Source organism: Podarcis pityusensis (assembly GCF_964106645.2).
Source record: "Podarcis pityusensis genome assembly, chromosome: 7".
NCBI lineage: Eukaryota > Metazoa > Chordata > Lepidosauria > Squamata > Lacertidae > Podarcis > Podarcis pityusensis.
Genome location: NC_138031.1, coordinates 28,945,702 through 28,961,608, shown reverse-complemented (window position 1 = coordinate 28,961,608; position 15,907 = coordinate 28,945,702). Strand labels below are relative to the sequence as shown.

General features: G+C 44.3%; 1 protein-coding gene across 6 annotated transcripts in view; it reads left to right on the top strand.

Annotated features, from left to right (window-relative positions):
- The window catches only part of RALYL (RALY RNA binding protein like), a 264,746-nt gene that overhangs the window by 231,790 nt on the left and 17,049 nt on the right, over window positions 1–15,907 (top strand). For all 6 annotated transcript variants that reach the window (XM_081013599.1, XM_081013603.1, XM_081013600.1 and 3 more), the window contains 2 exons: window positions 8,603–8,650; window positions 11,862–12,025. In XM_081013599.1, coding sequence (XP_080869725.1) covers window positions 8,603–8,650; window positions 11,862–12,025 — 212 coding nt within the window. The remainder of the gene's footprint in view (window positions 1–8,602; window positions 8,651–11,861; window positions 12,026–15,907) is intronic.

The window sequence follows — 15,907 nt, the reverse complement described above, 5'->3', positions numbered from 1 at the left end:
ACTCATGGCTCCATAATAGCCACATGTAAGCTTGTACTCAGATTGGCTTAGTTTGCGAAGAATATAAACTTTATTCTCACAAGCAACAGTCTTACCAGACCATTTATTTCTGTAATCCCCTGCTATATAGTCTCCAGTACCACAAAGGGAACTCTACCACCTTTCAAGGCAGTCTGTTTCTTGCTTTAACTAACTACTGAAAAGGAAAGATCCTTCCCCTCCTTAGAAATTTTGCTTTCCCACTTTTCTGCACTCTGACACCATCATTTTGTAATTGATGGTTGTTTAACATACTGTGCTTTTCCACTACATTCCATTCAGTAGTCCCCAGGCTACTATTTCTCATGGGAGTACAGCGTGTTTCTGGAATTCTGTTTTAGTCCTCAAAAAGTGATTATTCTTTTAGGTCCGCTGCTGCAGCCATAATTTTAATTTATCAAGGTGTCATACATGAAATGCAGCAGAAACATTTCATGGCTTAAGCTCATCACTTATTCCTATATCTGTCAATGAAAGTCTTCTGTATCTGTCATATCAAACTGCACTACAGCAACATGTAGCACGTAACAAATAAATCATATAATCAATCCTACATTTATACAGTTTGACAAGAGTGCTTCCTTGAATACACGTTGGATGTGGCACAGACTCTGAGGCAGGCAAATGACAGGGCCTAAACATAGAAGCCATTGACAGAGATGTGGGGTCATTTCAAGGAATATGGAGGAGGTGGGCATTCCACAATATACTCCACCCATAATTTTGCGTGTCCTTTCTGGTATATTGTGCAGTTGAACAAAAGGTCTCCAAGACCCATTTCCTAGGCCTTAAAGGACAAGACTCGATCTAATGGTCTTAAATTACAAGAAGATAGATTTTGACTGAACATTAGAAGAACCTTTTGAGGGTAAGAGTAGTTTGACAATGGAACCCTAGAAGGGTGTTGAGCTGTCCATTGCTGGAGATCTTCAGGAGCCTATGACTTTGCAACAGGTCATCTAAATACAATGAAACGGGAAGCTTGGCAGCTAAAGCATGGATGGCATAAGACTTGGGTCCAGACCTGGCCAAACGTGGGTGAGGCCACACCATCGTACCTACCACATGGCCATAGCTGCAGTGGAAAAAGCTTACTTTTCTGCCACCACTGCATCTGCAAGTAGCCATCTAGCAGAGCTTTTCTGAGTGGTGAATGGGCTTTTGTTAGCTGGCCAAGAGAGTGGTGCTCTGACATTCTCAGAGGCCATCTGTAACAACTTTGCAAGATGCTTTAGGGATAAATTCACTCAGATTCCGACAGAGTCGGACGCCACAGTGATAGCAATTCCCGTGGAGGTGCTAGAGTACTGTCTGTTCCATCTATACTGGATCAGTTTAGATTATTGCAGCCTTAGTGCACAAGCTGCTTGAAGAACTGCAGCTGATCTCTATGGCATCCGCTACATTGTGAAATGCACCTGAAACAGGTTCTGAAACCTACATAGTGTACATAGTGGCAGCTCATTAGGCTAGATTCCTGAAATTCCTGCATGGAGCTCAGTAATACCTTCTATGGTGCATGTGAGTAAAGTCCATCTTACCATAGATAGATGTTTTCTCACTTGAATAAGGATTGTCCCTCCTTAATATAGAAGCATAAAACACTTAAATATTAAAATCTGGGCTAATTGCAGCTCTTCATCATGCAACAAAGCTATAATGTTAGTAACGCTGTGCATATCTGCAAATAAATTAATAGCCTCCATGTCTCTGATCCTCAGAGAGCCCTTTATGTGTGTGCTTAATCATGCACAAAGACTAAAGGATAAGAGACAAATAGGGAGGCTGTAGTTTAGAGATGATAATTATTGTAGTTTATTACCTGGTAACTTTCATTTATTGAAAAGGAGACCAAAAGCATTCTTTTAAAAAGCCCATTAAGGCATTAATGAAGAGTGTAGGAAACAGCTTTTATTGCTCCCAAAATTATTGGACAGTGCTCAGTAGTAAACAAATCAGCTCTTTCCAAAAGAAACGGTTCTGCTGTTTCCAGACAGAGGTCAGCTTTATTTCCATATTGGCAAAAGGGCGAAATCCTGTTCTCCTGGCCTGGCCGCCAAATACAACAGAATAAGAGTGTGGCTTATACATGGCACTCCCCATATGAAAAAGAGCTAAATGGAAGAGCCTTTCCAGACAGGTATTTGGTAACAGTTTCATAGCTGTTTTTGCTATATTTTTCTGCATGCTTCCATGTAACACCATTCCTTTCCTTTTCCAAGGTACTGCAGGCATCAGAACACATGTCAGATACTAACTGATTGCATACTTTCTTCAGTCCTTGTTTATGTTCATTTCATCTCTCCTTGGGTGAATGAATGAAATCTTTATTGCTAAAAGCTATAAGCCGTCATAATTGGTCACAGTGCATAAAATACAAATAATTAATTTAAAACTAAACAGCAACAACAGCAAAGCAAACATACAGAAATGCAAAAATCACACCTGCATGAGTTCAGCACTCCACTTCTCGCACTCCCCCTTGTGAGACTTGTCTTGGTGGCTAATTGTCCCCAAGAGTTTGAGAAGAGAGAAATAAGGGGACAGTTGAGTTGCTAAGGAAGATAACCAAGGCTGGAGAAAAAAACAACAGATTCTCGTGACACCTTAAAGATAAAAAGATAAACATAACGTTTATGCACTAAGCAAAAATGAAAGCAAGAGCTCCACGCTCCTCACAGCCTTGTTAAAGGGGCACAGAGGAGATGGAGTGTGCAAACTTGAAGCTGTCTGCAGCTCATTTGCCTCATATGGAACTCTTGTTTCACATGGCGACTGAATGAGATCATTGGATCCATATCACAGTAATTAGGCTGCAAAACATAATTCTTACTCCTTTTCATCTTTACTGCTTTTCTTCTTATATTTTAGTCATAATACTTCCTCCGTTTCTCCACACTTAGCTTCATTTCACTTTAAACACCTTTTTCATTTTAAAGGGGCATTCCTACGTCTTTCAACATTCAGTCGCTTAAACTAAAACAAGATTGCCTACAATTATAACTCATTTTCGTGGCATTTGTCTTGCATCTCCTTTCAGAAAAGCTTAGGTCTATTATCATGCTTTCTGGATGATATTATGCTTTTGGGATTCGTTGGGAATACTATGAACAGTTCTGGTCGCCACACCTCCAAGAGGATATTGTTGAGCTGGAAAATGTGCAGATTAATAAAACGATCAGGGGGCCTGAGCAACTCCCCTATGGAGGGAGGTTCCAACATTTTAAGTTTAGAAAAAAAGTGAATAAGGGTGGGGGGACATGATAATGTAAAATAATGCATGGTGGGGGGGTGGATAGAGGAATGTTTTGCCCCTCTCACATAATACTAGAAGCTGATAGGTGGGAGATTTGAGGAGAGACAAAAAGAAATACTTATTCACACAACACATATTTAAACTATGGAATTCTTTAGCATGTTATGTAGTAATGGCCACCTTCCTGCGTGGCATTAAAAAGGAATTAGACAAATTCATAGACAATAAGACTGTCAATGGCTGAGATTTACGCCGGACAAGAGTGTAAACAGAGACTGAACATGGAGCCTGGCACACTTCCCTTGCGAAACTCTGCAAGCTATCCGTGCCCTGCGAAAGTCCTCCTCAGGCCTCTTTCTCTTGCCGGTAGCAGAGCGTAACACAGCGGTGAGAAGCGGATTGCAGCACGTGTGTAATAAATCAGAGCAGACACAAGGCAGTCCTTATCTACTCTTGCCTTTAATCATGAAGAATAACACCATAAATTCAGACCTGGCGAGAACTGACACATTCTCCCTCTCGCATAGCGTCCGAGAGTCAGACTGAAACACTTAGAGTCAAACCACTCCCTTAAGTGTTTCTAACCACGCCTCAGGAAAGAGACGTCACACAGAACTCTTTAACTCTGTGAGTTCTGAAACCATTAACACCCCCTCTCGTCACGAATCCTGAGGGAAACTGTGAACCCCTATTTACAGACCTCTTTGAGTTCAACTCACCTCCCATTGCCTTTTGCCTCCCACTGGCATCTATCCCAGGCAATTGTTGAATCCCTTCCACACTCCCAGAATCACACTGTGCGAAACCAACCCACGCACTGGTGACCTGAAACCTCTCCGGTGGAATCCCCTTTGTGGTCCGAGTTGACCGCCGGAGCACAACCTCGGGCGCTCCTCCTGACCCACTGGGGTCAGCAAGTGTGTCTCCAGCAAGCTCAGAAGACTCCCCCTCTGACTTGCTGCGTCTTCGGGCCTCCCGCACTTGGCTAACAGGAGATGAAGGCTCACTCTTGGGTTCTCTCTTAACCTGTGGAGAAACCCACCCCTGTGCTTGACCATCATCAGCAACCTGGTCTTCAGCAACAGGCTCCGCCTCTGCCTCTCCTTCCTCGCTTTCTTCCTCCCTTTCCTCCCCCTCAGAATCGGACAGACATTCTGAGAGAAAATCAGAACCATACCTAGGTTGTGACCAACCACCCTGCTCAAAGAACTCAGCATGCTTGCTGACCAGCAGCGTGGTCTGATCACCCTCTGGGTATGCAAACTTCCACCCATTTGTTGCAGGATCATACCCACAGAAGATCATGTCCTGGTACCTAGGACCACCCTCCTTCCGTTGCGCTGTTGGTATTGGCACTGAAGCCTTGGAACCAAACGAACGGAAGAAATGCACCTGTGGCTTCCTCTTGTGCAACAGAAAAAACGGTGTGTCACCTACATCGTGATTGTAGGACCTGTTAAAAATAAAGCTGGCAAACTTCCAAGCCTCACTCCAAAAGCCCTGAGGCAGCCCAGAGTCACACAGTAAAACCCTGACAACTTCAGCCAGTGCTTCACTCCTGTGCTCTGCCACGCCTCTCTCTTGAGGAGACTTTGCACCCGTCACCTGGTGACGAATTCCCTTTTCCTTGAAGAACTCCTTCAGAGCAGACCCAGTGAACTGTGACCCACAGTCGCTCCTGAACTCTTGCACCTTGGTGGAGAACCTTAGTTCCACCTCCGCAACCCAATCCTGGATGAGTTGCGCCGCCTCTCTCTGCGACCTGAGAGAAAAAGACCATAAATTCTGAGTAAAATCATCCGCTATCATTAGCAGATACCTGGCCCCACCCAGACTCTCACACTTCATTGGTCCTGTAAGGTCTGTGTGAATCAACTCAAAAGGTTTTGTGGTTACCCTCTTTACCCCGGGAAACCTGCACCTTTGAACCTTGCTGCATGCCCTGCACACTAGGGATCCCTCACATGGCGTGATTTTACAACCTTTGGTGCAGCCTGGCAACCTTTTAACATCCTCCAGACAAGCATGAGACATTCTCTTGTGCCATACATGAACACATGAATCATGGCTGGGAACACTAGCACACTGCGCCTGTGCTTTCCCTGCATTCCCCCCACCCTCCAGAGGTGTTTCCAGAACAAAGAGATTGTCCTTGCTCTCCACGTTGACAAGTTGCCTCCCCCCTCTGAAAATGGAACAGGTATCATTTTCAAAACAAATTTTGTATCCCTGCTTCGCCAGAGCAGAAATAGATAACAGGCAACACTTCATCCCTGGTACAATGAAGCACTCCAGCTCCGCCTGCAAAACAGAAACATAGACATTTGCTGCTTTAGATACATTTCGTTTTGTCCCGTCAGCTAATGTAACAGTCATTCCAGTCAAAACAGCTCTGCAATTCCGCAGCTCCCCAGCAGATGGCGTTATCAGGTGATGACTCACTCCTGAGTCCAACACCCACTTCACAGTTGTGTCCCTGCTGGCATTGCTCTGTAGCGTTGCCATGCCAACAAACGTCTGGCTGCACCTGTCCTTGACAGCGCCCGTAACCGCAACTTCCTGCGTTGCTCTGAAGACTGGACTTATGTCAGAGTTCCCAGACAGCTCTGCAGCACGTATCTCCCTCTGCAGCAGATGGCTGGCCTTGAAGCTTTCAGCACTGTCCTGTTTCCCAGGCTTCAACTCACGACGCAAACAACTCTTGGCAGCCTTTGGAAAAAGAGGCTTTTCTGAGCTTTTACTGCTCACCGCCCCCCCCACTGCTCCCAGGGCTCCCAGGACGCCTTCCTGCACCCCCAGTGATGGGTAAAGGGCCCCCAGCAGCTTGCCTCTCTCCAAGCTCCTCACGCAGACATGTTGCATCACCCACGCAGCTTTTAGACTCTGCTAAACCACCAGCAGCAGCAGCAGTGGCAATAGTCCCTTCGCCCCCCTCAGGGGTCCCACAGCCTTTCCCAGCTGTGCACCGGCTTTCCGTGCTTTCTTGCCTTTTTTCCTGTCCTGATGCAGCCATCTCCCGGCCCTTGCTTGCGCCCCCAGCTTTACACGCTTCCTGGAGAGCTACCCAAGCGACCTCAGGCTTCCTTGCATCCAGAACAATAGGCCTCAAATCAGCACTCACGTTATCAGCCAGAAAAGTAAGCACACGCTCCTCAGCTTCACGTTGGCTTGCAACAGCCCCAGCTGACGTAGACATCGGCGTGACTGTTTCCCAGAGCTTGGCTCCAACTAGGGACAAATCTGCTAAATAACTCCACTCTAACCACGAGTTGATAGTTAACTTCACACACGGCAGCTTAAGCTCAAAGCCGTGTTCCTGGGACTGAGCCATCTCCTCCCCCGGGGGCTAAGCTTACTCACGACTCGGCAGTAGCTTCCTCCGCCTCCCGGCTCCGGCAGATCGGCTTCTCCTCCCAGCGAGCTCCTTCCAGCTTCAAAGACACAGCTCCAGAGCTCCAGCTGGCCCCAGCAACTTTCCTGCTGGCTTCCCCCACACATGGGACGTTCCTGCAATGCTTCAAAGCGTTAGCAAGCATCCATAACCTCTGAGATTTACGCCGGACAAGAGTGGAAACAGAGACTGAACATGGAGCCTGGCACATTTCCCTTGCGAAACTCTGCAAGCTATCCGTGCCCTGCGAAAGTCCTCCTCAGGCCTCTTTCTCTTGCCGGTAGCAGAGCGTAACACAGCGGTGAGAAGCGGATTGCAGCACGTGTGTAATAAATCAGAGCAGACACAAGGCAGTCCTTATCTACTCTTGCCTTTAATCATGAAGAATAACACCATAAATTCAGACCTGGCGAGAACTGACACATTCTCCCTCTCGCATAGCGTCCGAGAGTCAGACTGAAACACTTAGAGTCAAACCACTCCCTTAAGTGTTTCTAACCACGCCTCAGGAAAGAGACGTCACACAGAACTCTTTAACTCTGTGAGTTCTGAAACCATTAACAGTCATGATGTCCAGCATCAGAGGCTGTGTACTTCTGAGTTGTTTAGGAACAAGAGTGGGGGAGTATTGTTGCAGTCAGATCCTGCTTCCAGCACTGTGGAAAACAGGATGCTGGACTAACTAGGATGAAAACCTTTTCATCCTATGGCTCACTAACCAAAGATGGATTAGTGAGAGGCCACAAAAATTAAGCACTTGCCTTCTTCAATTGCCTTATAAATTATGACTATTACTACTATCGTTATCATTCTCCAGAGCTGTTATGCTATGTAGGTATAAAGTGGCCAAAATTAGAAGTGAGTTAAGTGAGTATCCTGTTTAATTGTCATAGAACCGTTTTAAATTGAATATGTGCATATGTTGTACATTACTTCTGAAAGCAATCTGTACAGTAATAATAGAGGGACAGAAAAATACCTTGGGATCTGGAGGCCACATTTCTGTGTGGAAGTGTGTAATGTGCATGCAAATTGTAACCACCACACATGCTTCCAGTGATAGTCAAATGATAGCTTTTGAGTTCTGCAGAATTCTTATCCCTGAGATTCTTCAGGATTTCCATTCCACCTGGAATGGGGCAGGGTACAGTGTGATCAAAGCAGAGCTTGATCACCACGGAGCTTTGGCCCTTCCTTATCATCTCAGTCTGCCGCTTGATTTTACTTAATGTGTAGATTAGCTTTGATATTTGATAATAACCTGATATAATGAGACTGAAAATAAAATTCAGTAGCATAAGGCAGGCTTGATTCATATCGAGCAAGCAAAGGGTGCTGCTGTAACTATAGCAGAACAGTCTTGCTAAGTGTCATCAGAGCTATCCTTATTTATAGAACTGGGATGTCTCCTGGATTTCTTTGAACGTGTTGTGCATTCTTATGATTAATTACATTTTCATTCCGTTGCTCCTCCAAGGAACTCAGGGTGCTGTACGTGATTTTATTCTCACCAGCAATCCTACAAGGTACATTAGGCAAGAAGAAAGTCATTGGCCCAAGGTCACCCACTGAGCTCCATGGCTGAGTGAGAATTTGAACCCAGCACTTTAACTACTACACCACATTGGCAATTAGATAATAACAACAGGATTTTTGTGGGGGTTTTTTTAATCAAATCTAAACCAGTGTTTCCTTTTCACCTTGCAATCCTTGCATTTTTAGTGAGATTGTGATTAGTACAAAGACTGAAATTTCAATATTTCCAAACAATAGTCAATAAAAGTAACAGGGATGAAGCAGTCTCCAGAGATGCAGACCTGAATTAGCACTGTAATTTCAAAATGTTACATAATGCTATTTATCAGATAATTCAGTCATGTCACCTCACATGAATTCATTTGTGTTCTTTTCTGCAGTGGCTATGTCTTTGATTATGACTACTACAGGGATGATTTCTACAATCGGTATGTGCACTCTTATTACTGTATTTGGTTACATATATTATGCTCCTTATTTGACATATTTTCACATAACCAGATCAGAAAACCTTTGCATTTGTTTCCTCATAGGACTCAGCTTGTTTTTATTGCTTGTTTGCATTTCTGGTTTATATTCAGATTACATCATATGAGGATGATAGCTCCATTTTGGGGGTGCTCTGTGCACCATGGCAGGCTTTAGTTTCTGGAATAATCCTGCTCAGGAATCAGTACCTTTGACTGGAGGTACTATTCTGCACATCTCTGATGCCTTTATGTCACTGTGGAGGGAGAGGAGTGGGCCACGGATTGGCATGAAAGGCGTCGTTACCAACAGGATGAGAAGGGAAGGGAGCTGTTGACCAATGGAGCAGATTCGAGGGACTCCAGCTTGCTTTTTGTATAATGGGCTGTGCCTCAGCTGCAGCAGCTAAGACACATTGCTGCTGTTGAAGATGATCCACAGGAACAGGCTGCCCACACTGAGAACAGTGTAAGATGGCATTTATTGATATATTTTCATGTGGCTGTGTTGACGTCCTCACTCCATGCAAAATCCTTTGTGAGACTCAGGCTATATGGACTATTACGGTATGTTCAAGATGCAGGTCTCGAAGTATTTCTCTGCAGCATGACTTAGCTTAGAATCCAGATTGGAAATATATCCGAAATGCAGCAGCTCTCTTTGGTGCTGCTCTGGTTGAACGTCTTCCGCAAGTGTCCGTGCTGTCTGCCATCAAGTCACCCATTAATCTATAGCACGCTGTTGCAATACGAAACCAAGTGGGAAATCTGGAAAACGAAGCCAAGAGCCACGTATTTCACAAAGAATAATATGGCCTTCTGGGGGACAGGAGAATGTCCAACAAACTGGTCAATAACTTAATACCATCCAGGGTAGAATTTAGAGGCCTTTTTCAGATTGGTACTTACGATAACAACACGAGCAGCCCTTTCACCTCTTCAAACTCTCCTCCATTGCAATATATTCAGGAGAGCCAAATGTTCAAGGCGCTTCACGACATGATAGCAGATTAATGAGAAATTGGGGCAACCCTCCTTCCTACCTCCTCCTGGACCCAGTGTGGTGTGGTGGTTAAGAGCAGTGGACTCATAATCTGGTGAACCAGGTTCACTTCCCCGCTCCTCCACATGCAGCTGCTGGGTGACCTTGGGCTAGTCACACTTCTCTGAAGTCTCTCAGCCCCACTCACCTCACAGAGTGTTTGTTGTAGAGGAGGAAGGGAAAGGAGATTGTTAGGCGCTATGAGACTCCTTCGGGTAGTGATAAAGCGGGATATCAAATCCAAACTCTTCTTCTTCTTTATCCTTGCCTCCTGTTTACTTAAAGCTGCAGTTGTATTAACTATACTGCAGCTAAACATTTTTTGTTCAAATGACCATATACACATACATTCATTCCAACCCTGTTTTTCTCAGAACCAAGTCCCTCCAAGTTCAGTGGGATTCTTTCCTAAGTAAGTGTGTATAGGATTGCAACCTATAGAGGATATTAAAATCAGTTTTAGCTAAAATTGCTCTTTGATTTGAGAGTACCTCAGTTGAAGCTGACAATACTCTTATCAGTTTTTTTTTTTTATCTTCCACTAATAAAGCACCGGGACGCGGGTGGCGCTGTGGGTAAAACCTCAGCGCCTAGGACTTGCCGATCGTATGGTTGGCGGTTCAAATCCCCGCAGCGGGGTGCGCTCCCGTCGTTCGGTCCCAGCGCCTGCCAACCTAGCAGTTCGAAAGCACCCCCGGGTGCAAGTAGATAAATAGGGACCGCTTTACAGCGGGAAGGTAAACGGCGTTCCGTGTGCTGCACTGGCTCGCCAGATGCAGCTTGTCACGCTGGCCACGTGACCCGGAAGTGTCTGCGGACAGCGCTGGCTCCCGGCCTATAGAGTGAGATGAGCGCACAACCCTAGAGTCTGGCAAGACTGGCCCGTACGGGCAGGGGTACCTTTACCTTTACTAATAAAGCACCAGTGGTGCCAAGTTGAATAAAATAGTGTGGGGGCCCAGGTAAGCTCCAACCCACATAATTGATCACATAATGCAGTGCACACATACATCATTTGAATGGGAATGCTCATCAACTGGGTGGGGGGAGGCTCCCTCAAATATTTTATTGTGGGGGCCGAAGCCCCAACAGCCCCTAGGAATTGGCTTCTATGTGAAATGCTATGTCATTTCTAGGTATAAGCAAATTTCAGTGTTTTTCTCCTATCAAAAGTACCTCAGACAGACTTGCCTGTAGGGATGGGAGAGAAACTCAATTTAGTTCACATTTAAAAGTGAATCTACCTAGAAAGTGCTTTCTGAAACAATACACAAACCGAAGCACAGCGACCCTTCAAAATTTTTAATTTCAGTATTCATGCTATTGGAGATGGGTGCATACGTCAGTTTCAGTTCCTTCTATTTTCTCATTGTTCCAATCTGAAATTGTGTTCTCTACATTTCCATATCAGTTTGTGATTTATTTTTCTTTAAAGATGTGCTCTCAAAAATTAATCAGCATTTTAATTCAAATGTTTCATAATATACACATGCAATATTGCATGTAATTTTGCATGTTATTTTTCCCTAATATAATGCATTTTGGATGCTATTTTCAATAATATAGGCTTTTAAGTGCACTCTTTACCATAGTGTATGCATTCTTTTACACATCACTTGACTGGAAAAGTGATTTGCTAAATTTGGAGAAGTGCTAATTTCTTTGATGAGATGTTTCAGTTTAGTCACATTTCATTTCAATGATATTCACCATCTTAAATTTCACTATGAGCATTACTGTGAAGGCAGCAAATTACAAAGTTGAAACTATGAATTTAGAGCTAGGCTGTCAGCAGAGCTACAGTGTGTGTGTTTATTTTTTTTTTAATCTCATATTATTACTTGGGTGAAATGAAATTATGAGGTGCACGTTTTTCTTACTCCAAGTTAAGACAAACTAATAATGGTATCCTTCTCTGAAATTACAGCTACTTACTTGGTCATGTCTGAAATACAAATATGCTTCTTAAAAGTACAAAGGTCCTTGAAATCTAATTTTAACCGTGATGCAAGTCATTGATATTTCAGAGAGCAATTTTCCATTAGAAAGTAGGGAAATTTAGTCTGCATGATCTCCCTGCCATCACACCATAACCAAGTGCTATGAAGCTTCTGTTTCCATTCCCTTAAGGTTGTTTGATTACCACAGCCGGGTCCCTGCACCGCCTCGTGCTGTAATTCCATTAAAACGCCCCCGTGTAACTGTCACAGCAACTCGCAGAGGAAAAGGGGTATTTTCCATGAAAGGGGGATCAAGATCTACATCAAGTGGAACTTCATCATCGGGGTCAAAATGTGAGTTCTATAATGCACTGTCGAGGTTGCCTGTATGAATATTATTATGTGGTGTTTGCCCTCCTAGGTGACATCATGCTGGGTCATAAGGAAAGGGTTAAATGAGTGTGAAGTGATTGGCAAGTGGGAACCCAAGGGGAGGAGTTAGAGTTAGAGTAAGTGTTGTTAAGGAGTCAGTCGGGTGTTAGAGAAGAGAGGGAGGATAAGTCTGTGGGTTGGGATAGGTTGATGGGAGAGAGTGAGAGAAATCTGTTAAGAGGAGTCAGATAGACAGTTAGGATAATCAGTTAGAAGTTATTAGGAAGGTATAGGCCGGTAAAGAAACTAAGATTAAGAAAGTGACAAGAAAAATTATCTGAAACCATAAACTTGTTAAGGCTTATAAAATAAACTTGTTTATTTGGTTTAATGTTAACAACTGTCTGGACTCCGTGTGTACCAGAGAGAAATGGGTTGGTGGCAGCGGGGAAGCATTCACAGTGGTGGCACAGGGATCAATAGGCCGTCAAACGTCCGGGGACCCTGTGTGATCGCCACATATGCTTAATGCAATATATGTGGAATTCTAAGGTCATCCCATTGCTAAAGCTTTAAACATTGGTTATCATGCTGAGAGCGAAAAGTTGTTTTCATTGTAATGGTTTAGTGAGAAGGGATGCATTCACTTAATTTTTTTAAAAAGAGAGATCAAAGCTCATTGCATGATAACCAACTAAGTCAGGCATAGGCAAACTCGGCCCTACAACTCCCATCACCCCTAGCTAACAGGACCAGTGGTCAGGGATGATGGGAGTTGTAGTCCCAAAACATCTGGAGGACCGAGTTTGCCTATGCCTGAACTAAGTCATATTCAGTGTAGACTCATTGATTTCTGTGAGTCTACTCTAACATTGGTTATCACCCTTTGGCAAAGTTGGATTTGCTGTTCCATAGTGGCAGGAGCCATGCCGTGGACTCATTGATTTCAGTGGGTCTGCTTCACACAGTGGTGGAGCACAAATACCCTCCATGTCATGATAACTGTCCACTGTAACTGCCTGGGACAGCAGGTCTCCGTTATAATAGCCAGGATGTGTGCTGTTTACATCTCTAAACAGTGGGATCTTGAACTGCATCTGGCACCCCAAAGGACTGCAAGGCAACCATCCAAGAACAGAAAGCTGCTGTTGTGCTGCTGAAGCAGTATAAACAGTCTATGAAGTGCAGAGCACTGCTGAAAGCCTGTATAAGTTATTCCCTTGGGGTGCCCCACAGCTCTCCCTAGCACAGTGTGTCCTTTCTGGAGTTCCTGTCTTGTGTTTGAAGAATGTAAGAACCTCTTCACAAATGAAGAAGCTGCAGACTGGTTGAGGCAGACATAATTCCCCTGTCTTGACAAAGCCTTAAATCAGCTGTGCTGATTTCTCCCCTGCTGTGTCAGTGACTGAAAACTGGGAGCACATCCCTGACAGGTTCTTCCCAGGGCATTAATTCTCTTGCATACTAGTAGGGCAATGAATGTTGTTAATGTTGACATTAAAAAAAACCCTCTTTCACACTGAATGTACATTTTCACTAACATGGGTTTTATATTTGTATGCGAGGGTGGCTAGGCAAAAGGCGAAACCTTATTTAAGCCTCGTGTGTGTACATGTCCTGAGGCTGAAGACTGATTCATAAATTAAGACCCCGTTCATAAATTGCATAGTCAGTCGTTCCTTTCCTTTCCCACTGTACAATGGAAAGTGTGCCTGGGCAGATTTCCCCCCTGCAGTGGGATCTTCAATCTTTAGAATCATTAGATCTCACAGTGGGTAACATTTCTAAGTCCAACAGTTCCCTGCTGGATCAAGCCCATCGCTCATGTAGCCCAGCATCTGTTCTCACAGTTGCCAACCTGATGCCCACAGGCAGGAGCCAGGTACAAGGTCACTCTCCCCTCCTGAAGTTTTCAGCAAGTGGTATTCAAAATCCCTGTGCCAGGCCTGCTTTTTTACACAAGAGGAGCAAGATTGCATTCTAGGTCCTATATGGATTTGTGTGTAGCTGCAAAGGTTTTGGAGGGTGGTCTGTTTCTAAAAGTAGCAAATTATCCACTAGAAGCAGAGTGAGGACCTCAATGTTGTTATCAAGCATGAGGGGTTTGCATATTGTTTTGACTCTGATTAATTTCTGACCTTTTTTAAAAAAAAAAATCCAGTAAAAATATAAATTTCATGTAGCATACTTTTTGTTAAAAAATCAGCCAAGTGACAACTTATTTGTCATTTTCCATCAAAAGCAACAGCAGATGAATGCTGCTATATTGATGTTCCATGGCACACTTTGCTTTCTGCAAGTAAAATTGAAGCAGATGCTCCTATATTTATGTGAAATTGCAAAGGAGGAAAATATTAAACAGTTTTCTCATTATTTTGTTTATGGATCTGGAGGAACTATCTGGGAGCAAAGTGTTCGTTTGTTTTTTTTCATAAATCAGTTGTGACTTCATGACTGTTAGCCAGTTTTTACATGATGGTGTGAGACAAACAGTTTGATATGGTATTAGATCAATGAAATATATAGCATGTCTACCAAAATAAGCCTGGGGAGTCAGACAATTTTGTAGTTATGATAAATGGGAGCAGTTTTCATGAATATTTTCACATCAAAAAGCAAACTCACCCCCACCCCCCTCATTCCAGTGAATCTTCAGGCATTGCATCAAAAGTGGAAGATAGTTTGCCCTCATTCTGAATAACTTTACCTTCAGAAATGTCACCACAAACCCGAATATCTTTGGCTGTATAGTGGCATACATGAGATAGCACGCGTGACTATTCACAGAAAGAATGAGACCAAATGACTAGTGAATAGACCTTGTTCAATGAATGCAACTACCACAGTGCAACTTCATTCTCTAATCTAGGCTGAATGAAATAAGCCAGGGGTCAGCCAACTTTTTCAGCAGCGGGCCGGTCCACTGTCCCTCAGACCTTGTGGAGGGCCAGACTATATTTTGAGGGGGGGGATGAACGAATTCCTATGCCCCACAAATAACTCAGAGATGCATTTTAAATAAAAGAACACATTCTACTCATGTAAAAACACACTGATTTCTGGACCGTCCGTGGGCCGGATTGAGAAGGCAATTGGGCCAGATCCAGCCCCCGGGCCTTAGTTTCCCTACCCATGAAATAAGCCATGTAGATTTTGTACCAGGGGTGGCCTGAGATGTTTCAGCGACGGTGGCACAAACTCCTTAAGGATACTACCCCACCAGGAGAGGGCAGATCCGTTCCAGATCCCCCTCCTCCCACCCAGCAGTGGGGCTTCACAGAAGCTGGTGCAAAGCTCTGTCACACTGCCAGGAGGGGAGGGAGATTTCCCCCCGCCTAGCGGCAAAGCTGGATGGCAGAACGCCTCCCTTCTTGCTGACTTGGTCAGGAGAGGAGGCATTTTGCAGAGCTTTGCCGCCAGTCCCTGTCTGACGTTAGAGGCTGGAAAAAGCAGTGGCAAAGCTGGGTGGTGGAAGAAGATGCCACCCCTTGAATGGGTCTCACCTGAGGCGGCTGCCTCACCTAGCCTCATAGGTGGTCCAACTCTGTTTTATACTGTACAGTGGTACCTCGGGCTATAGACACTTCAGGTTACAGACTCCGCTAACCCAAAAATAGTACCTCGGGTTAAGAACTTTGCTTCAGGATGAGAACAGACATTGTGCAGCGGCAGCGGGAGGCCCCATTAGCTAAGAACAGGTTAAGAACAGTTTCAGGTTAAGAACGGACCTCCAGAATGAATTAAGTTCTTAACCCAAGGTACCACTGTACTTGCATGGAAAATTCCAAACACTTTGCAAAGGACATATGAGTCCTAAATGTGTCTTTTATCTACATGGATGAACATAGAAATAGTGTCATTTGG